The sequence below is a fragment of the Hippocampus zosterae genome, chromosome 15 (assembly GCF_025434085.1).
Source record: "Hippocampus zosterae strain Florida chromosome 15, ASM2543408v3, whole genome shotgun sequence".
NCBI classification, from domain to species: domain Eukaryota; kingdom Metazoa; phylum Chordata; class Actinopteri; order Syngnathiformes; family Syngnathidae; genus Hippocampus; species Hippocampus zosterae.
In genome coordinates, this window is record NC_067465.1 from 4,951,939 (window position 1) to 4,974,232 (window position 22,294).

The 22,294-nt window shown below is 43.7% G+C and overlaps 2 protein-coding genes across 6 annotated transcripts in view; both read left to right on the forward strand.

The window, feature by feature from the left end:
- The window catches only part of dis3l2 (DIS3 like 3'-5' exoribonuclease 2), a 129,251-nt gene extending 123,083 nt beyond the window's left edge, over positions 1 to 6,168 (forward strand). Inside the window, exons 15-23 of one of the 4 annotated variants that reach the window (XR_007967122.1) lie at positions 83 to 162; positions 291 to 474; positions 593 to 679; positions 885 to 1,032; positions 1,127 to 1,257; positions 1,573 to 1,677; positions 2,068 to 2,172; positions 2,377 to 5,886; positions 6,064 to 6,168. Coding sequence is in view for 2 of the 4 variants with exons in the window: in XM_052088095.1 (XP_051944055.1) it covers positions 83 to 162; positions 291 to 474; positions 593 to 679; positions 885 to 1,032; positions 1,127 to 1,257; positions 1,573 to 1,677; positions 2,068 to 2,172; positions 2,377 to 2,478 (942 nt within the window). In the remaining 2 variants the exon portion in view is untranslated. Of the gene's footprint in view, positions 1 to 82; positions 163 to 290; positions 475 to 592; positions 680 to 884; positions 1,059 to 1,126; positions 1,292 to 1,572; positions 1,678 to 2,067; positions 2,173 to 2,376 lie in introns of those variants that run through there. The other 3 variants (XM_052088095.1, XR_007967123.1, XM_052088096.1) reach the window with 3 other exon arrangements.
- LOC127616484 (unconventional myosin-VIIa-like) lies at positions 5,800 to 21,476 on the forward strand. Of its 2 annotated transcripts, XM_052088093.1 has the most exons (50): positions 5,800 to 5,886; positions 6,064 to 6,093; positions 6,226 to 6,327; positions 6,439 to 6,591; positions 7,166 to 7,234; positions 7,312 to 7,427; positions 7,508 to 7,635; positions 7,775 to 7,917; positions 8,375 to 8,488; positions 8,736 to 8,889; positions 9,055 to 9,131; positions 9,226 to 9,345; positions 9,466 to 9,608; positions 9,702 to 9,912; positions 10,013 to 10,148; positions 10,236 to 10,402; positions 10,498 to 10,638; positions 10,751 to 10,909; positions 11,079 to 11,171; positions 11,427 to 11,521; positions 11,795 to 11,879; positions 11,978 to 12,079; positions 12,651 to 12,767; positions 12,844 to 13,074; positions 13,175 to 13,393; positions 13,487 to 13,642; positions 13,871 to 13,933; positions 14,025 to 14,149; positions 14,318 to 14,444; positions 14,693 to 14,812; positions 14,955 to 15,128; positions 15,251 to 15,478; positions 15,638 to 15,805; positions 16,013 to 16,130; positions 16,699 to 16,825; positions 16,923 to 17,074; positions 17,157 to 17,338; positions 17,513 to 17,622; positions 18,227 to 18,342; positions 18,649 to 18,802; positions 18,896 to 19,051; positions 19,360 to 19,465; positions 19,615 to 19,728; positions 19,829 to 19,916; positions 20,001 to 20,098; positions 20,189 to 20,374; positions 20,470 to 20,586; positions 20,685 to 20,768; positions 20,944 to 21,063; positions 21,149 to 21,476. In XM_052088093.1, the coding sequence occupies exons 2-50, from the start codon at positions 6,082 to 6,084 to the stop codon at positions 21,239 to 21,241; spliced, it is 6,369 nt and encodes a 2,122-aa protein (XP_051944053.1). In that variant the 5' UTR covers positions 5,800 to 5,886; positions 6,064 to 6,081; the 3' UTR covers positions 21,242 to 21,476. The 2 variants fall into 2 exon arrangements, with proteins under 2 accessions (XP_051944053.1, XP_051944052.1); XM_052088092.1 differs by having other exon boundaries at positions 19,829 to 20,098.
- Positions 21,477 to 22,294: the final 818 nt, after the last annotated feature.

Sequence of the window (22,294 nt, forward strand, 5' to 3'; positions counted from 1 at the left end):
GACATGAAATTTTGTGCTCGGACTGCTTGTTTCTCTCATATAAACTTCATCACTCCCATTTTTGTTTTTGTTCTTGTTTCAGCTGAAACTCTCTTTCTCGTTGGATAAAGAGACCATGATGCCCCAAGGCTGCTACATTTACCAGTACAGAGATAGTAACAAGTGAGTATTCTACGGTACACTATCGCTGAATCTCAAACGGTCATTTTTGTATTGCTGAATTTTGGTTGCATTGTTATACTTCAAGACAGTATATGTTTTATCCCCTCTTTTTTTTAATTTTTTTTTAGGTTGGTTGAAGAGTTCATGCTGCTGGCTAACATTGCCACAGCCCACCATATTTACAAATGCTTCCCTGAGCTAGCATTGCTCCGACGCCACCCTCCACCCAAAGCTAAGATGGTGGATGAGCTCCAAGAGCTGTGCGACCAGCTCGGCATCGACATCGACCTTTCTTCCGCTGGCGCGTTGAACGTTGGTTTTCATACAAGCAAATCAGATTTCATGGTTATCGTTCGTACACGATGAACTGCTGAAGTTCAAATGAGATCACCCAAAATCTTTTCACTTCTGTGTTTTTCCAACTTTGTAGAAGAGCCTACTTTCCTTTCTTGGTAATGATGAATATTCCATTGCCCGGAAAGAAGTTCTCACCCACATGTGCTCCAGACCTATGCAGGTGAGCTCGATTGTCTCACTCTGCGTTTGCTGTTTGGTCAAGTGGGGGTAAAAAATTAAATACCTTTTTTCATATGCTGTATTGTCAGAAAAACATGCTCCTTGCTGTGTTATGTACCTGCACAGCGTGTACTGTATTTATGAATAAATAATGATCATAATCATTGCATCATCTTTTTTTTCCTCTGGACTATTGTGCTCTCTAGATGGCGTTATACTTCTGTTCGGGGATGCTCCAAGAGGAAAAGCTTTTTAAGCATTACGCCTTGAATGTTCCTCTTTACACTCACTTTACCTCACCCATCAGGCGCTACGCTGACATCCTCGTGCACAGACTGCTGGCATCTTCACTCAGTATATGCTTTCAACACAATGCATGTGTACGTTTCATGAAAACCGCCACTTTTTTAACATTTTGACAATTTCTGCTTTGTATGTTTTCATTCAGACTGTGGTCCCAAGTTAGCAGTCTCCACAGAAGAAGTCCACAAACAGGCTTCACACTGCAATGAGAAGAAGACGGCATCCAAAAGAGTGCAAGAGTTGAGCTCTGAGCTCTTCTTTGGAGTTTTCGTCAAGGTCGGTGCAACCTCAAGTCAATGCAGGTGACTTGAGGTAGACTTTTGTGAAGATTGGGCGCTTACAAAGACAATGGGGCTCAGGTTTTCGAGGGGTACTAATGCGCAACGGTTCTTCTTGTGGTTGGAGTTTCCTGCAATCCAACTGAGAGTGTGTATTGAAATGAAGTGTTTTTATTCCCGTCTTTGGCTCCAAATGATTCGACACATCATTAATTATTGTCCCGTGGTATCTAATTTTAAGACTATATTTTGGAGACAATTGTTTGTTATTGCTTTGAAGTGTCGATGTCAATTTTAAAGCTTTGTTCAATAGGACTGTGGCCCCCTGGATTCTGAGGCTATGGTGATGGCCGTTTTGGATCAGTCCTTCGACGTGCTGGTTCTGCGCTACGGAGTGCAGAAACGCATCTACTGCAAGGTTTTCCGCCATATACTTTCTATCCAAATGTTTCAGCTATTACATTCATGTGCTTTTTATCCAAAAGCCGATTAGCCGGCGGCATTTTTCATCTTCCAACGAGGGCATACATTGCAAAGCAATGGACTGCCACCTGCTCAGAGCAGCTACTCTGGCCAATTTCAAACCCAAGCATTGCACTCAAACAATTGAATTATCTGTGACCTCACAACTGTTGATGAATGTAGCAGATCTTGTGGCACTTCTTATCTACCAGTGACGTGACAGCTAAGCTGGACGTTGGCTGCCTGATACACCGGGCGTTTGATAAAAAGGGCAGAAGAACAGTGTACAAGCCTGAAGCTTGATTTATTTCATCAAAGCATTTTTATTATTTTCTGTGACCATCAGTCTGTCACCGGTTTGGCCTCATTCCACCATCGCAAGGTCGGGAAGAAATCTGAGTTGACTCTCCTGTGGACAGCAGACGACCCACAGGAGCCTCCCTTTGAGCAGGTGAGACGTTTAATGACTGGCTTTTTTTAGTCTTGTCCTTTCTGCTGTTTAGTTTTTTTGTCTGTTTGTTTTGTTTTTGCCTGAGACCATAATCACGACTAAATGTCAGGAAGCCCAAAAACAGGCAACTAAGATGTGGTCAGGATGGTAAAATCCATTTGTAGCGATGAGTAGTGTGTTTGTGAATTGTTGCCATCTCCACAGGTCATTTCCATCTTCACACGAGTGGAGGTGCAGCTCAAGGCAGACGGCGTGGCCACGAAATGCTGCGCATTGCTCAAGAGGCCCAATGCGATTGCGCCATAAATGCTTGACACGTCATGTAAGCAGTGTTATTGTTTTACACATCCCTTAGCTGCAAAACACTCAGATATGCAGTCTGACATTGCGACGTATCACTTTTGATGCTTTGTGAACTCACTAATTAATCATGGCATGCCGGTGTCGTCAATTGAGTCGACAAAATCGATTATAGAGACTGTCATGTCATTTCATTTAGTGCAATATATATTTCATCCGGTCTTAAGCTACTGAACCTTCTTTAGGTAAAATATCATTAGTTGTTGTGAGTTCATACAGCCTATGTTTTGATGTATTTGGCCCTTGTAGATGGCTTGACGAACTTTAATTGCTTTTACTAAGACAACTAAGACAATACAACTGGTATTTTTTAACTTGTATTATTTATGTGGCTACTTCATTTTAAGTAGTGAAACATGTATGTTTCTCATAGTACAGATTGTGATGTCACAATGGAATATGTTTCTTGAAAATGGTTTTGGCAAGGCTGAGACTAAGCTCATGTATTGTAATGAGATGAATAATTTATTCGCTCTTTTTTTATTATAAGATTTGGGAGAAACTTGAATATAAATTGCTGCTGAACATGACTTAGCTTAGCCGAACTTAGCTAACAGCGAAGTATTTTGATTTGTTTTGGGGTTGTTGTTTTTTTAAATGTGGAGACTTTTAAAAATGTTGAGATTTTACTTTTGAATAAGCCCCTGTCATGCTTCATAAGTACCGTACCTCAATATAGCGCATGTTGAATTTCATCGAACTGTTGATTTGAAACAGTGATTCTTGTTTGTTTCCAGTTCATGCCGTGTGCAATGTTTTTGTTTTGCTTCAGCCTGAGCTTTAAATGTGTTTTTGAGGTCCCATGCCATCGAAATCAGAACGTTTTCACTGTTTTACGCATTGGAAGTGTCACAGTGACTCTGTTACATGGTTGGAGTTGAACATCTATGCGGCTTGCTAATTGTTTGCAATAGATGATAAAAGGTGAAAGCATTTCATGTCAGCGCTATTCATTCGTCAACTCGACTGTATTTATAGAACACTTTCAAACAACCACCGCTGTATACAAAGTGCTGTACATGGAGCAAAAATAATTCATTAAAAAAATCAAACAAACATTATATGAATAACAAAGACCGTAGAAAGCACAAAACAGTCAAACTAAACCTCTTGTCTCGTGCTGAGTCATGAGCAGCAGCATTCTGGACCAACTGGAGACGCTTAATGGAGGATAGGCTGACTCCAAAGTAAAAGGTTCCAAGAATGAATGGGCGGATGACCTTCTGGACCAAAGTTCCAACAGATTTTGTTGCCGTCTTTGATCATCAGAATTCACAGCGCTGCTGTGGCCACGCCCTTTGCTGAAACGTGAAATTTCGAGCATGATTCAACTGGATCTGGCCAGTGCACTTGGTGGCAGAACGATAAAATGTAAAAGGTATTTCTTGTCACCACTCGGTGGTGCTATGTGGCAAACAAAATACTGTAACACAGGCGTCTTCAAGTCATAACTTGTTACGTGGGAATTTTGAGGAGCATGTAGAAGGGAGTTATTAAACAATAACAGGCTTAACAATGTGGCATGGGACTTTTAAGTTCAAGAAAAAAAATGATTTACTTGACATATAACCGAATTCTGTAGAATTTTTTATGATCTGTTTCATAATGAGCAAATTTAAACAGCTTTTTTTTGTTGCAGTGTCACTGCCATGTGTGACTTTATTTTTGCCAGTGTTCAAAGTGCAGTTGTGTTCCTCCTAAGTGCTTGGCTCTTTTCCCAGGAGCCATTTTTACACCTGTATTGGATTGATTGTAAATATGACATAAAGCAGCAATAAAGAAAGCTGCACACGGAAAGACTGATCGTTGATCTTTTGGAGAAATAAAAATACTTGGAAATGCATTGTCCGTATCGCTTTACAAAGAGAGAGCGCATTCTCGTTTTGATAACTTGAGTGCCGACGGTTGACGATCACGTGTGGTGAAATGCTACACGAGATGATTTCCACATCTGAGATGTTTGAGACTAGACATGGAAGAAGTCTCAAATATTACATCGTGAAAATGGGTGATGCTGATAAAAGGGTGTGTCAAAGTTGTTTGACTTGGAAGTACAATAGTTGAAGTGTGTATAAAGTTATTCAACCGCATTATTTTAGTTTTTAATGAACCCTCTTGCCTGCCCACCAATTGCTATCCCAACTGAATTTTGCAGGTGTTCGCTTCACACTTACAGTACAATACAGCATTATTTGTATCCAGGATAGTGCTTTTTCGACAGCGGCAGCTTATAATTTTTTATTTTCAACAAACGCCAATGTGTTTATCTGTGGCATGTCGACCAGGTGCACCCCACAAACGTTACACAAGATACACTTTGCATTCTAGCGTCATAATAAACATACGCGGGTCAAATATCCAATTTTTGTAGCCCACGTCAACATGATCCAGCGAGGTATATTGTCACCACACCGACTGTAAGCGCTCCAGACATTGACCATTCATCTTTTGGTTTGCCAACAACCATTGGCCCAGTAGCGCGAGGAACGGAATTGCTTTTATTTGATGTTTATTTTGCGTCAATTTAAATCTGGTTGCCTTGACTGTGTCCGTGCTGATAACAGTAGCGGCGTCACCACTTGGAAAAATACACCCCGGCAACCTATGCTTGATTGACGGTTACGTCAGCATGTACTTAAGAGTGTGAAGTATACTTTCAACCGAGTACAGTAAAGCAAACTTAACATAAATCTCTCGCGTTTACCAAACAGATAATGAGCTCACTGATAAAGCACCACATGGATGCTCCCCGAAGAGAGCAATGATTCCCTCTCTGTTGATTTGTTTTATCTCCTATTTACATCTTTATTGCCTAGACAATCTGAGAGATTCCTGATGGGCACGCCTCGTAGACCCCACCAGGGTCCAAAGTCTGCATATAAATTCACCAACACACTCCGTTTGAACCCAGTAAATTCACAATGCCCACAAGGAGCTTTCAATAAAAGCCACATTTACACCCACTTGCATGTCATGATGCCAACTGGGTTTGTACAATTGACTCAAAGTTTGAGCTGAGCCAATAAACACAAGCAGTTATTTGAATCTTTTAGCGCGTCATCGCGATACGGTATTTCAGTCGATGTCATTGTATCGAGATCACCAAATGGACGTGACCTCTCTTGTAAGCCTCTTATTATAAAATGCGTGACACGATCAATCTAATGTAACTGGCCACCTTCTACCCTACTTCCTTCTGGGCCTGTCGGTACAAAGTCAAAGTGTCATAAAGTTTATTTGCCCCGGGAGTTTCCTCGCGCTCCACAGTGGGACGGTGTGAACATAGAGAGCAGCTCTCAACAGGAGACTAAACGAAGGGATTTCACAAAGAAGACCGATACAAGAATTGAAAAGGTACCCCGCCGGTTACATTTGTTTTGTCAGTGTGAGAAGATTGAACAGAACTGCTGATCAAGTGTACTGCGAACTGTTGGCTCGATTTAACTGATGTATACATTTTGGGTTCGAGGTTTGCTCGCCAAATGAAACTGGTTGATTATTATCCCGCTTGTTCTGTATTTTGGATGCTAGGAACACTGCAAATCGGTGATGCTGAGAAAGGTAAGGCCGGAAAACCCGACGCTTTATGGTTATCCAAGAATTGCTGTAGATGACAACAACAACAACAAAAAGAAAAGTTTCATGATGAAAAAATTCATGATGTGATCTCTGAATCTGGTTTGCTGCTTTCAGGGGGAATGGGTTTGGCTGGACTCGGGCATCGGCGTGCCAGTTGGAGCTAAGGTCAAAGTAACGCCCAGCGGCCAGCGTTTACTGGTGGATGATGCGGGAAAGGTGAAGCATTCTCAATCGACTCGAAACTCACCGATGACATTCCAGAGTCCACTTGAACCCGCCGTGTCACTGAATTCCCGACTTACAATTCGCTTTCTTTTTTTTGCCCAGGAGCACAGTTTGTCACCGGAGCTAGAAGGCTCCCTCAAGATCATGCACCCTACGTCAGTGGAGGGGGTGGACGACATGATCAAACTGGGTGACATGACGGAGGCTGGCCTACTACGAAACTTGCTGCTGCGCCACAAACAAGGAATCATCTATGTACGTTTCTTCAGCGGCGTATTAGGAAAATGAAACATAGGCTACAGCCAAAAAAAAAAAAAATCCCCCTGGTTAAAGTTTGCTTCAAATCCAGCAACAAGCCTTTGTGACTTTCACTTACAATCCCCTGGAGTGATGTACTTAAAAAAACAAACAATTAACACCAGGACGTAGGCTTGGAGCCTGTATTCAAAAGTAATATTCACTGATAGAAAATAACTTTTAGATGTTGCCACTGAACAAACATACACTGTATATATTTATTTCTTTTTTGGACTCATGTATTTGTCAGAAACTTTTTTACTCAGTGGCTTTTCTTATGTACGGCGATGTACTCTCGCTTATTTATGATTATTCATTCATTTTCCGAACCGCTTAATCCTCTCAAGGGTCGCGGGAATGATTATTTATGTTAAATGTTATTTGTGAGAGCGTGATATAAATTATGATGTATCGTATAGGAAAAAAATATTCTGGAGTGAGACGTTTTCGACAGATCTCTTGAAACCCGAAAATTCTGATGAACTGTGTACATTGCGACAAGGCATGTACTGACATGACATTTATTTCCCAGACGTACACGGGCTCAGTTCTGGTTGCGGTGAACCCATACCAATTTTTCCCCATATATTCAAATGAGCAGGTGAGTTGTCCAGTACCTCAGTAATCATATCAATTTTTTTGCCTCATGTTTAATCTGTTCATCATTCTGTCCTTCAGGTAAGACTGTACCGTGGTAAAAAGCTCGGGGAACTCCCTCCACACATCTTTGCCATCGCCGAATCCTGCTACTTCAACATGAAACGCCATCTTAGGAACCAGTGCTGCATCATCAGGTGGGATGATTTTGAATTTTGAGAATCCTGAATCGGGATTACAAAAAAAGTGAGAATTTCTCGTCATTTCTCTCTCAAAGTGGAGAGTCTGGAGCCGGCAAGACGGAAAGCACCAAGTTGATCTTGCAGTACTTGGCAGCAGTCAGCGGTGAGCTCTCTGAGCAGCAGATTGAAAAGCAGATCTTGGAGTCCAACCCGATATTGGAAGGTAGCTCAATACTTAAGAATCTCGCTTTTTACATGAAATCCTTTAGAAATATTTCAATTGCATCAGCGTGTGTCGTTCACAAACATTTTCAAGAATTTCCTACGCTGAAACCTGTTTTGCGCAATCTAAACTTTCCAAGCTTTTGGTAACGCGAAGACCATCAGGAATGACAACTCCAGTCGTTTTGGAAAGTATTTGGAGATCTTCTTCAACGAGGCTGGAGTGATTGAGGGCGCTCGTGTGGAGCAATACCTTTTGGAGAAATCTCGGGTCTGCCATCAGGTGAGGCAACTGACAAAGCCGCGTTTTCTCTATCCAAGGGGTCGGTCTCCAGTGGTGGTCTTTTGCTGTAGGCGGTCTGAGATATCGGCTTCAGCGTATTTTCACTGGTACAAGAGAAAACACATGGCCGCAGAAAATCTTTATAACAGACTATTCATGTCATCGTACGTATCGGCTGGCATCGAGTTTGCATCGGTGTAAACCGGGGGTTACCAGGTAGCTCCCAAAGACCCCACAAGTAGCCTGCAGGCCTCCTCTAAAAAATAGCTCACCGGAGATGAGACATTTTGACGTTGATTTTCTTAGAATGAAGTGCTGTACTCAACTTTTGAGAGAGTGTATGAAATATCGGATGGAGTGCATTGAATTTTCGAGGACCTAAACATGTCCGAAAACTTGTTGTCGACACTGTGTACACGTCAAGCCTGGCGAAAACAAATTATTTTCTCTACTTCAGGCCCAGGATGAGCGAAATTATCATATCTTCTACTGCATGCTGGCAGGAATCACAGCAGAGGAAAGGAAAAGTCTGCATCTAAAAAATGCACAGGACTACATATTCCTCACCAAGGTAAGATTTTTTTTTTTTATGACTACTCAGAATACTTTTACCTCCAAAAATGTTGTTGTTTTTTTCGATTTACACTCGTTGGTACACTCACAAAATTAGAATTCCCCAATTGAGATTCATATTTGGAATAATTTCGAAATCAAAACGTTCAGCAGTCGAAGGCATTTGTTAACTGTCCAGGCAGTGTGCAAGCTACATAGTTCACATCGTTAACCGTCACCCAAGTCCATCACGCTCTTGATTACAGGGCGACTGCATCACGTGCGAAGGAAGATCAGATGCCGAGGACTTCAGGCGTATTCGATCGGCTATGAAAATCCTGACCTTCTCCGATCAGCAGTGTTACGAAATTCTCAGGCTGCTCGCGGCCATATTACACATGGGAAACGTCCACTTTGAAGGCAAGTGCCATTTTCGAGGATGCTTTCGAGGGAGGGGGGGTGGGGGGAGGATAGGGGGGGATGGGGGGGTGGATGACCCCCCCCCCCCCCCCCCCCCCCCCCCCCCCCCCCCCCGAGCGGTTGAACTAAGAATGCTCTGGTTGGCTTTCTGTTCTGGTTCTGCAGGAAACACCCAAAATAACTTGGAAACCAGTGACGTCAGTAAATCGGAACATTTTAGCATCGCGGCATCTCTGCTACAGGTTCGTCTTGCCTCGTCACCTGCCGGCGCGGCGTAACGCATTGAATGCTGCATCAACGTGGAGATATCCTGTTTGTTGCGCACGTTTTCAACAGGTCACGAATTCCGTGCTGGCTTCCAGTTTGACCCATCGCTCTTTCATGACCAACAGAGAGATGGTGACCAAACCTCTCGACTGTGAGCAGGCCTCTGCATGTCGGGACGCCTTTGTCAAGGTCTGTCCCACATTTTTTCCTTCTATTGTGAACAAGACACATTACAAGTGTTGACGGAGTGCTAATTGAACGGTGATGATGATGTTGTGTGTTGTGTGTGTGCGTATCGCCTCCTCTCAGGCAATCTACAATAAACTCTTCATCTGGATTGTTGGGAAAATCAACGGTGTCATCCACAAAAGAATCGCCGACTACCCCAAATCATCCTTTTTGTCAATCGGCCTCCTTGACATATTTGGTTTTGAGAATTTCCATATCAACAGGTCGTAAGACTCACCCCGCTACTTTGCACACACACAGTGTTCTTTCATAAAAGACGCCTCGGGAATGGAACAAATGTCACTTTTTTTCTCCAGTTTTGAACAGTTGTGCATCAACTTTGCAAATGAGAAGCTGCAGCAGTTCTTTGTGGGTCACATTTTCAAGCTGGAGCAGAAGGAATATCTGAAAGAAAACATCGTGTGGAACAACATCAACTTTGGTGACAATCAGAAGATTTTGGACCTTTTGGCCGGGAAACCCTGTAACCTGCTTGCTCTGATTGATGAAGAGAGCCATTTTCCTAAGGTAGTGTCGTGCCGCGTCAGCCGGAGGGTTCGGCCGCAACACATCATGTTCAAAGCTTGTGCCAATTTTCATGTCGCGTTATTATTGTGGTTCACGGCAGGGCTCAGATCTGACGATGCTTAGCAAGATGAATGAGCGGCACCGTGGAGACAAGACCTTCATCGCTTCTAAGAGGGAGCACGACACCGACTTTGGGATTCACCATTTTGCCGGCGTGGTTTATTACGACTCCAAAGGTAGGCGGACCGATTTCCAATCCAAATCCCAAGAAAGAACCGGTTGTACGCTAAGTCCTTCTTGTTTTTTTCTGTTTGCATGGCAAGGGTTCCTTGAGAAGAATAGAGATGGCGTAAGCTCTGACATCTTCAACATGGTTGACATGTCCACCAACAAGCTGCTTCAGCATATTTTCGCGGCAGAGTTTTCAATCAACGGCTTGAAATTGACGAAAAACAAGAGGGTCCTGATCACACCCAAGAATTCCATGCGGGTATAAAAGCATCCTTATTTTCTCATAAAGAGCTCGACAGTTGACCACGCTTCCCTGTTCACTCTCCCATGCGCACTACGTTCTTGTTCGCGCAGTCCCCTGCTGACACCCGCAAGCAAGTGCCAACCCTCAGTGGTCAGTTCCGGCAGTCCCTGGATGCCCTCATGAAAGCTCTCTCTGTCTGCCAACCGTACTTCATCCGCTGCTTCAAACCAAACAACAACAAGCAGTCTGAGGTGCCGAGAAACACCGAAAAAGCAATTTGACTTCTTGTCATTTCTCAAAAAAAAAAAAAAACGGGTGGTGGAAATGCTGTACTTAAGCCCTAATTTGTTCTGCCACTCCAAGGACTTTGACCGAGAACTTTGTATGCGTCAGCTGAGATACTCCGGCATGATGGATACCATCCGCATCAGGAAACTGGGCTACCCCGTTCGCCACACCTTTGCCGAGTTCTTGACTCGCTACAGAGTGCTCCTGAAGACGGCCATCTGTGACCCCAAAACAGTTAGTCACGCTCTGGTCCTTAGCGTTCATTTTTCACGCGGCTTTTGTTTCGTTTGGATCGAATGAGATGCCGCCGAGTGGATGTTTCTCCTTCGTGTCACGTTTCCATCGGACGAACGGAGGCATCGGCTTCTTGTCACTATTCACGGTTTCCGTGTTTTCGCCGTAGAACTCAGCTGCTGCCTGTTGTGACGCCATCTGCCAGACGGCGTTGGCAAGAACCGAAGAGTGGAAAATCGGGAAGACCAAGATTTTCCTGAAGGTTCTCAAAACTTTTCATTGAACACGTTTTGCTTGCATTTAGCTTGTATGAGTTGACAGCATTTTTTCACACGCCGGCACTATAGTCTGCTCCCCAAAATACGTCTATATCAACTGTACATCCGAGGCTTTCGTTGATTTATTTGCTTTTCAGGTCATCTGACCTTCCTTACAGCTATTTTTCAAAACCTGGCAATGTATTACAGAAATGTCCTGGACAAATCCAGGGAGTGGAAATTGTTTTATTATTTTCCAGGATGCTCACGATGCTGTCCTGGAACGGCTGAGGGAAAATGAACTCAGCGCGAAAGCTCTTGTGATCCAGCGATTCATGCTGGGATACAAGCACAGGTGCAGTTTTAATTCTAGACATAACTCATATTCACGATAATTTGAACGGAGACGCTTTTGACTGACAGTACCTGATGCAAACAACATGCTTCTTCGTGTCGATTGAAGTGTTCCAATTGGATGTTGTAATCATACGTAGAGACAAACTATTTTGTCCCTCTCAGGTTGCAAATCCCGGTAACGAATCAAAGCCAAAAAAACTACCACAACCAAAGGTCGTGGCCCCTGCTGTTGCATTACATCTACAGTGTTCTCGTGTGCCACTTTTTATAGAAAGTCGTTTCTGAAGAAGCGGAGGGCGGCTGTCGTCCTGCAGAAAAACTGGAGAGCTTACAGGGAAAACAAATCAGGACAAAAGGTACCGTTTGGAACCAGCATCTGACATCCTGCTGTTATTCTGGCACCAGCAGTAAAATTATCGAAAACTCTTTTTTTTCCCACTCTTGCTCTGAATAGCTCCTGCAAGGTTTTGAACGCCTGGTGTCAAAGCTCCGTGGTCGAAAGCTTCAGTCTCAGTATCAAAGGCAGCGAGCAGCAGCGCTCACCTTACAGACGCACGTATGTAATCGAGATCGTGCTTGCACACAGTCTGTAGCCGTTTGCTGTACTGTGTTGCATTTGACAAGGCGGCTTGTAATGTCACATTTTTCATTCATTCATGTTTTCGGTCATTGAACTCCTTCTAACATTTTTTTTCTAATTATACTTCACACTTAGAACAGACAATATGAATTATGTTTTTCTATCTATTTTTCTATCTATTTTTTATTATTTATCATCACGAAACTGCTCGCTGATGGTGTCGTGGTACACTTGCCTAACTTGCAACTCCCCGCGAGCCTTTTCGGGATAAGCGGTGTTGAAAATGGACAGATGGATGGATCATCATGATCGACACTTTCAAGACAAAGTTTTTTCCGATCTTGCTTTGCAGCTTAAGTCTAAAGCGGCATCTTGGCACTCAAGACGAACTATTTTCAAAACTATTTTTAAGCATTCTTAGTACATTTTTACTCAGAAACTGCATGTATTATTATTTTGGATGTGGATTAATCAATATTTGATGGGTGGGACAACTGTAACTGGGATGACCCATAAATCGATGAATAATGACTGACATAATGTGTAGGTACGCGGTTACCAGGCAAGGAAGAGTTGGAAGCGGAAAAGAGAGGCAGTCATACTGCTGCAGGCTTACACCAGAGGAGTCCTGGCAAGACGATTATTTTCAGGAATGAGGATTGAGGTAAGTGCGCAACCTGTTGAAATGAAAAATGAAAAGCATTTTATGTTTTCCACACTCCATCTCCCACTTCTACCAGGGCCTTCCTGAATCGCATGCACCGTATGCACCAGAGGAGCATGTGACCGAAGATGACATTCCCCTGGAGCTTCAGCGCAGACTCGAAGAAGTCATCATAGAGGCTCAGCAAGCTCAGGAGGAGCTTGAGTCAGTCACTGAGATGGATTTGGAGGACGATAAAAGAAATGTCCTTTCCGTACCTCTCGTGACAGTTACACCGTGTGAAGAATTGGAATCGGAGGAAATTGAGGTTTGGTCGTAGTTTTAAAAGTGCTCAATGAAACTTACGCTGATCAAGCAAATGCGTTTCAAACCGTACAGCCTGACATCAGTTTTTTTGAACGACATAGAGAGTGGAGACCAGGTCTGAGATAAGCATCGCCGCCTCAGACACAACCAGCCGGAGTCTGTCAATCGACGAAGAGGAAGATGAGTTTGAAGATTTCACAGAGGAGTATTCGTTCTACAAGTTTAGTATCCTTCACTTCCAGGGTGATGCGAGCCACACGCACATAAATCAGAGACTCCGGAAGCCTCTTCTGCAACACGACGATGAGAGCGACACACTGGTGAGTCGTAAAACATGCGCTATGCATACTTGAGCTTCCGGGATTGATTTTTCTCTCTTTGGACATCGCCCGCCACCTGTCGTCTCCGGACAGGCCTGTCTGACCGTCTGGTGGATTATATTACGATTCATGGGGGACATGCCGGAGCCCAGATCTCAGGATGCGACTTCTCAGATCTCGATCAGCATTTCTCGCCATCTGCCTCAAAGGCAGAACAGGAGACTGAGCAACCTGGTGGGACTCGACCAGGTAAGGAAGGAAAAATGGGAGAACTTTTGAACCGCGGTTGTGGGCTGTTCATTTAAAAAAAGAAAAGAAGAAAAGTGTCTCTTTAATAGTCAGCAATTATACGCCCAGACTAAATGCAAAACCCTCTGAAATATTTTCGGTTATGGGAAGCTAAAATGACAACAGTGGTTTTACAATTGTCCCTCTTTTCAGCATGAATACAGTTTAATATTGACATTTACCTCTTAGAAAATACTCAGGAAGAACAAGAAAAAGCACGGAAACAGGAAACCCTCGGCTATTCTTGAGGAGGTTAGTGACCATAACCTCCTCCGTAAACGCGACCATATCTTCGTTGTGCTTTTGTTTCGAATTCAACCATTTCCGCTGTGTCCCAAACCAGCCGGAGAGCTTCACAGAGGATGAGGATGTTTTGATTGGAGAAGGTCCGACATTGGACAGGCCGCTTTCCCCTCTGGAAAAACTGCACATCATTGTTGGATATGCGCTCTCCAAACGAGACATCAGGTGAGAATATGGTGGCTCTTCAGAATGGCTCGTCAACAGGATGTAATGTGGAGTGAATTTATTTCTTTTTATATTTTTCTTTTCTTTTATATTTTTTATATATATACAGTATATGCTGTATGTATAGATACGAACCCTCACTTGGGTATTTTGTTTTGTTTCTCACAGAGACGAGATTTACTGTCAGATCTGTAAGCAGCTGATGAACAATAAAAACAGAGCGAGCCGCCTGCAAGGATGGGCCCTACTCTCCATCTGTCTGGGGATCTTCCCCCCGACAGACCTCTTCATCAAGGTCAGCTTCTTCCAATTTTCCGTCTTGAAATTGCATTGCGTGTGGACCCTGACAGAAAAGGCCATGTTTAATAAATGGAGGACCAAGGCTGTGTTTACACTGCATGTCCCACTTCAGTCAGTGCTTCGTTCGTCTGTTTTTTTTTTTTTTTAATTCTGGTACTTATCTGGCTTCCCTATTGCATGATTTGGGCTGTCTTTTTTTTTCTTTAAATGATTATTTATGTCTTACTTCACTCTTACACACAGTATTTGGAGACCTTTATCCGCAAGGGGCCAAATGGTTATGCAGAATATTGTAAGGAGCGCATGCATCGCATTCAAGCCAATGGAGAGAGAAAAGAGCTTCCCTGCTGGAAGGAATTACAGGTTCACGCTTCCTTACGCTAAGCTCTTTAATTGTGCAGGTGCAAATAAATGCGAGGTTGGCGAGAGTCTTCATTTATGAACAGGCGCTGAAATGAGAACCTGAGAGAGTCACTTAAAGGCTGATCGTTTTCCCTCTTGACAGGCCGTCAAAGCTTTGGAGCCTATAGAAATGACTGTGACTCTGACAGATGGCAGTCATGTCAGCCTGCAGCTGGACTCTGCCTCCACCTCTGCAGAGGTCTGTCAAGCTGCGGCTGACAAGATTAATCTGCGAGACACATATGGATTCTCCCTCTACATTCGTCTCTTTGATAAAGTGAGCTTTCCTTCCTCCGGTAAATAGGAGAGGGATTTTACTGAAAGGCCGGCTTTTCTAAATCTCACGTCAACCTTAAGAGGGACGCCATACACTAATCGCGTTGACCTTTTCGACTCCAGATGTGGTCTCTGGGCAGCTGTGGGAAGCATGTGCTGGATGCTGTGTCTCAGTGCGAGCAGGAGATGAGACGACAGGGCAAGCAGGAGAAGGACACCCCTGTGCAGTTCGCAGTCCGCAAAGAGCTGTTCACGCCCTGGCACAACTGCGCTGAAGACTCCGTCAGCACGGATCTCATCTACAAGCAGGTCATTCAGGGCCTCAAGTCAGGAGAGTACACGAGTGAGAAGGTGAGGCTCGGAACACAGTGCGTTAGAAAACAGTATTGTAGACAGTCACAGGCCCTTAGTAGGTTCACTGAAACAATCCTTTGTGAGGTGTACCCCCCCCCCCCCCCCAAAAAAACCACTTTCTGTCAGTAGTCACAAACATGGCAATGTGTTCCTCAGGAGGATGAATATATCCAGCTGGCAACAAAACACTATTACATCCAGTTTGGCCCGACATACAGCAAAGAGAATGTGCAGAGGGTGGTTGAGGACTGCATTGCTATACCTCTGATCGAGAACAAATCCATGGCCAAGTGGATTCAGCTCATCAGCTCAGCGTACTTGCAGGTAAGGCAAAATGTAGCGCCTGGCCCTGTTTTCATGCCAAAATACTTCCAAATGTTCTGCTTACACAATGTACCGTATGTGAGTACATACAATACATTCAAACATAATACATAAAATGTAATCCTGGTTGTTATTCGGATCTAATGCCTTCATTTAAAAAATTGAGTTGGGCAAGACCTCTGTCAAAATGCTGTCTTCACTTCACAGGGTGATTACACAAAGGGGACCATGAGCAAAGAGAGTGTGAAAGGAGAACTTGTTGACTGTGCTCGAGTGGACTGGCCAATCCACTTCTCCAAGTTTTATGAAGTTACAATGGTGTCAGGTGAGTCTACATGCGGAGTATTTTTACACCGTTACTGTCAAACGAAACACCAAAGGGATTTGCTAGTTGTGTAGTTAATACAGCCACTTCATTTTACTTTAGGAAAGTATGCTAGCTTGATGCTAGCGCACAATGCAAATCGCCATAGTCGGGCTAACAATTAGCATCAATGTTACAATCCTTCCTCCTTTGAACATAATAACTGTGTTGAATGAAGACTGATTTCTTTCTTTTTAATTTTTTATCTACTTTATTTTCTGTCAAATTATTACTGTATATGTTTTATGTTCAATAAACAAACAAACAAACAAACAAACCCTTTTCGCAACGGGTATTTGAACATACACAGCGAGGCGACAAGTGTAGACAGACAATGTAACAATGCTTGGACGGATGTATTTTATCCTAAAAAAAAATAAAAATAATGTGGGCTAGAGCGACCTCATGGCATTTCCATCCATTTCAATGTAGAAAGATGATTTTGAGATACTCGTGTTTCGAGTTGCGAGTGTGGTCGCGTAACAAATTAAACTTCTAAGTCAAGGCAACGCTGCATGTACGTCCGCAGGACCTACTTTGCCCAAAAGCAGGTTTGTTGTGGCTGTAAACTGGAGTGGCATCTTCTTCATGGATGGGAGAGACAAGAAACTCCTTGAGCTGCCTTACCTGGAGGTAAAAGAAGTCAGAAAGTTGAGGTACGGTCCATGTTTTCAACCTTTGCTGCTCGCGTTATAATTTGAGGTAAGTCATACTGACGCAGCTCTGACTTGTTCTAATGATGTGGTTTTTAAGTGAGCAGTCGGTGAGTGTATCCACAGTTGGAGGTGAATATGTGCTCATGTGTGGCGAAGCTGATGACATGGCTGCGCTTGTCGAGCAAAACTTGAGTGGACTACGAGCCCGTTCGATGTTTGCGCTTGCCCAGCAGGATTCCAATAAATCAGGTAGGAGTTTCGAGCATTTCTCGAAAGCCAAGAGACACAAGCATGAAGAACCTCTGACCTTCATGCTGCACCCTGCCAACAGATGATCCCCGATTCTTGAGCTATAAACAAGGAGACCTCTTGTTGATAGAAATTGATCAGGAGTATTCCTCTGACAAGAACATGGTCAAAGCTACAAATCAGAAGACAAATATCAGCGGTGCCATCAATAAGGATGCGTTGCAGTTTCTCCCAACTCTCAGCAGACCCACTGAGGACGTGCTGGTATTGTATCTTGAATCATATTTGATTTGACCAAGAAGATATCATTGAGCATTTGTACTGGATGGCATCTTTTGGACCACATTTTTAATATTATACATGGATAATATTGACATATTGGAAGCGGTGTGGACGACAACAAATAAAGCCTCGCTTTCGTTTCAATGCCCCTATCAGGAGCTGCTCAGTCCAGGCCAGAGGAAATCATCTGTTACACAAAGTGGGCCCCAAAGAGAAGAAGCAGTTGCTCCTGTCTCTTTAAGAGAGTTTGCGCTTGACCATTTTAGGTGATCTGTTTTGTTTTTACTATACAGACACTATACAACATTTTTCAATTGCTGGACGTAGACTATGTGCAGGCATTTACAGTTGTGTTCCGAATAAGTGTGTTGAAGCGAGTCAAGCTTAAAATCCTTCGGAAGTGGACATCCAGATGATTTCTCAGCCTACGGCTGATTTCCCTCGCCCAAATTAATTTTGTCGGCCATAACTAGAACACATGTACACTACATTGAACAGCAAAACCTGAATCAAATGTCGAAAGTGGAATGAATATGCTACTTAACAAAATGCCTGCAATCTTCTTCACAAGTCAAAGTTAAATGTCTTCTAATCCGTGTACAAATATTGTGTTGTGTAACCACTGTTTCTGAGAACCGCTCCACATGCGCGTTGCCCGTATTGACCAACTTGATGCAACACGGATGTTAGAATCAGTGGTGTCGACCTCCATTTTGCAGTTATAGAGCAAATGTTTTATTTAGTGCAATGTTTCCAATGCATTAGCCAGTACTAAAATAAAAGCCACGATAACGATTTTGCACTTCACTGGACCGTATTGATGTCTGCGGGGACCCCAAAATATATGTCTAACCCTAAACTGTGTCACAGACCTCTAGGTAAGGAAAGGCTGTGGGTGTGTTCAAGAGAACCGCTGAAGCAGCCACTCATGAAGAGTCTGATCCGCAACTCTGAGCTGAACTCCTTCGCCTGCAGTGCCTTCACTGATATCCTCATCGCCAACTGCCGTTGCAACATCCGTTTGAATAGCAGCATTAGCCTTTGACCGAGCAGATTGTGTGCAAACCTCTCCTTTTGAAGTAGCGGGGTGTTTTTCCAGAGTGCCCAAAACCACTCGCGATTGAAAAATGAGCCATCCGTTTTCGATTGCGTTGCCTGTCATGAACTGGGCATGAAGTGGAAATTGATTATATGCCACCTGGAAGTCAGCTATGTGGATCAAGGGTCCTTAAAAAAGGATTTCGGTGTGATTCTGATGACGGTATGAGTGAGTCCTTGACGTCGGTCGCTACCCATTTTGAAGTACATGGGTGACTACCCCATCAAACAGGTTCGCAGTCCGTTAGAGTTGACCGACCAGATCTTTGGCCCTGCAACGCAACACGAGCTTCTGCAGGATGAGATCTACTGCCAGATCATGAGACAGATGACCAGTAACAACAACAGGTCACTACAGTCTGCCTGTGTGTGTGTGTGTCGGATAGTTTGCGACAATGCCACTCGATTCCTAAAGGCCACCAAACTCTTTGCTCTTCGCAGGTTGAGCATGGAGCGCGGGTGGCAGCTGATGTGGTTGTGTTCGGGCTTGTTTCCGCCCAGTCAGTTTTTGATGAGGCATGCTCAACGTTTCCTGGAGTCACGACGCAGAGAACCCCTGGCTATGGGATGTCTCCAGAGGCTGCAGCAGATGCGCAGGTCAGGTGCCGCTTGAAAATATTCCTGCGTATATATGGACCAAAAAAAAAAAAAAGAGGTATTGGCCTACTTCTCCAGTGCTTCTGGAGGGGAGTGTACTTCCATTTTGAAAGTTTCATTCATGTTTTGTTTTGGATCCCATTTCCATTGGTTGTTTACAACCCAGTGTCCAATGAAGACGATTGCAACAATAACTCGTCGGGTTCTCTCCTCTCGCCATTGCACAATTCCCCTACGGAGCGCAAGAGCGATTGAAATTTGCAATATCGTCCTTGAACATTTGTCTCTTGCATGTTTGATGTGCTCAGTAAGGAGCCCAGGAAACGTCCGCCACCTTTGGTCGAAGTAGAGGCCATCGGGCAGAACAGCACCCACATTTTCCACAAAATTCACCTCCCAAATGACACCAACGAGGTCAGTCGCAAAACTATCTTCCGCACTTTGAGATGATCCTGGTTTTCACTAAAAACTAAACTCTTGTTATGTAAGATTCCAAGTCCCTCTAAGTAGACACGTTTAAACTGAGATCTGCTCTCTTCCCTACCCCTGGCGCTTTTTTCCAGCTTTTCGAGGTGACATCCACGACCACAATCCAAGATCTTTGCTACAGTATCGCATCTCAGCTAAAACTGAGCTCGCCCGATGGCTATGGCCTCTATTTGAAAACGCCAAATAAGGTGTGTGCGTTCCTTGTTTTGCGAGCAAAATGGGTCCGAACTGGTATGCAAGGAGAAAGGAGTGGGGAGCACTTTCTAAAATGTTTTCTTTTGACTGCAGATGCTGAGCTTGGCTGAGCAGACGTATTTGTTTGACAGTTTACGGGAGGCATCCGATGTTTCAAAGAAAGGGAAAAAAGTCAGAGAAGGTAAAAGATCACCAAGACGCGTTGTTTTAATTCCGGATTTTCTCAGCTTCCCCGATGGTTTCGAATTGACATTTTCCTCACCAGGCCCCTTAGCCTACGCGCTGATTTTTAAGAGGAAGCTCTGGTTCAACGTGATACCAGGCAAAGACTTGGTTGCCGACCTCACCTTCCATTTCCCACAGGTATCAAAACTCGCTTTCATTACCACTCCAGATTGTAATCAATCATTTTTAACATGTCACCTGAACATGTTTTTCAATGCCGCCGTAAAGGAGCTGCCGAAATATCTCATGGGCTATCACAACTGCAGCAAGGAGGACATGATCAAGCTCGGTGGCCTGCTTTTCAGAGCCAAAGTGGACTCCGACAGGTCACAGTTTGTCATGATCCCCAAAATGTTGAGAAACTTGGTCCCCGCCGACCAGATCAAAAGTGCCTCCCCTGAGGAATGGAAGAAGGTAGCCGAAGGGTGGCAAGCGGCGCATTCAAATACTTGGGGCGGTTTCACATCAGAGGAAAATGAGTCGTGTGTCGTCTTGGTTCGTCTTTGCAGCACATCATGTCGTCCTACAACAAGCAGAGTGGCATCACGGTGGAGGAATGCAAAATCGCCTTCCTGCAAGCCATATCGACCTGGCCGACCTTCGGCTGTACCTTCTTTGAAGTTAAAGTACGTTACAGGGGTGAAAGACGCATCCGCAGGCAATTAGAGCGTCCGTGCCAATTGCCCCGGCCACACCATTCATGATGTCATTCCCATTTTTGCAGCAAACATGCGAGTCAAGCTACCCGAGTACCGTTTGGATTGCCATCAGCAAGCAAGGTGTAAGCTTAATCGACCCAAAGTCAAAGGTATGCACACTAACCACCAGCGCTCGCTGATGTTAGACAACAGGGCCCGGGCTCACAATTTATTTATTTTTACATAATTCCAAAGCATCGTCAATTTTATGACATTGTTTGTTTTTAATACTTGCCGACCAAAAATGACTTATTAATATCTTGGGTTATGATATGAACCTTGCAGGAGTTGCTGGTCATGCACCCGTTCAGTCGCATCACGGAGTGCCACAGCGTCGGCAACTTCTTCCAGATGACCATCGGCACCGTGGTCCGAGGGAACGTCTTTGTCTGTGAAACCTCACAGGTGAGCGACCGCTTTTATTCTCCCGATTCAAAGTAATTGGTTTCCTAAAAGAACGATTGCTGATAACTGCTACGCCGCGTTTCAGGGTCACACAATGGAGGACCTTCTAAGATCATACGTCCGGATGTACGAAAGGCAAAGACAGGCCTTTCGATCCAAAAACCACATGTTTACCTGAGCTTCTGTCATGACCGTAATTAAGATCAGATGAGGATCCAGACTTCATAATAAGGGAAGAATATTTAAGGTTTATTTTGTATTTTTCATCAGGGTAATTCCAATTCGTATACTGTCATTTTGAGAAGAAAAAAATAATTTATATATATATATATATATATATATATATAAATATACTGTATGTTGCTGTACAGACTCACTGTAGCAAGACCATAAATTATGAAAACAAACATTGTCCATCTCCAGCTGTTGTTTTATTACTTTTGTATTCATTCATTCCGGTTGTACAAATTCATTATTTGCAGCTCATAAATCATTCGTATAACAGAAGCACATTCTTTAGTTTCCAGCGACCGCGAACATATGCTTTTTATATAACATTAAACACTCACCACTTAGCGATATAGATCACAAATTGTTGCCCTTTTCATTCAGGTAAATAAGATTACTAAAACGAAGACCTTTCCGTACTTTAAACTGAGCTTCTCCTACCACAATAACACAGTTAAAGTAATAACTCTCTGGCCGTGTCCATCAAAACTGAGCCTAATCCTTTGAAGTCAGACTTTTTTTTGGACACAGTCTTTGTATTTAATCTCAACTTTGTGGCCGCATACTGTATTGTTCAATAAAAACGGCAGTTTTGGAGGTAATTCATCAAATGTCAGACAGAATGTCCTGGAATACCCTGCAGCCTGGGAGGACATTCAAAAGTGTGTGCGTGTGTGCGTGTGTGTGTGTGTTGCATAGTTCAACATAGTTCGGTAGTCAGTTTATAGAATCCTCCTCATAGCTTTAAGACTCTGTTACCATGGAAACCATTTGGCCCGAGAAAGAAAAAAAATCAGATTACCGCGGCCAGGTGCTTATGAGTTGCAGTATGATCGTGCCTCTGTCTATTCTCTGATCCCGAATGACAAGTGTAGTTATAAAATGACTACTACACTGGTTTGACATGGGGTGGGGGGACTTGCGTGTTCAGAATTAGCAACATGGATACAACCTGGATGTACGATCCAGTTCTATTTTCAAATGTTGGTTTAGTTGTTGTCCC

Bases quoted from the DNA above. Each gene is read 5' to 3' on its own strand.
- LOC127616484 (XM_052088092.1), top strand. The intron at 14,445-14,692 runs GTCAGCTTCTTC...TCTTACACACAG, and splicing joins CGACAGACCTCTTCATCAAG to TATTTGGAGACCTTTATCCG. The intron at 16,131-16,698 runs GTGAGTCTACAT...GTACGTCCGCAG, and splicing joins TGAAGTTACAATGGTGTCAG to GACCTACTTTGCCCAAAAGC.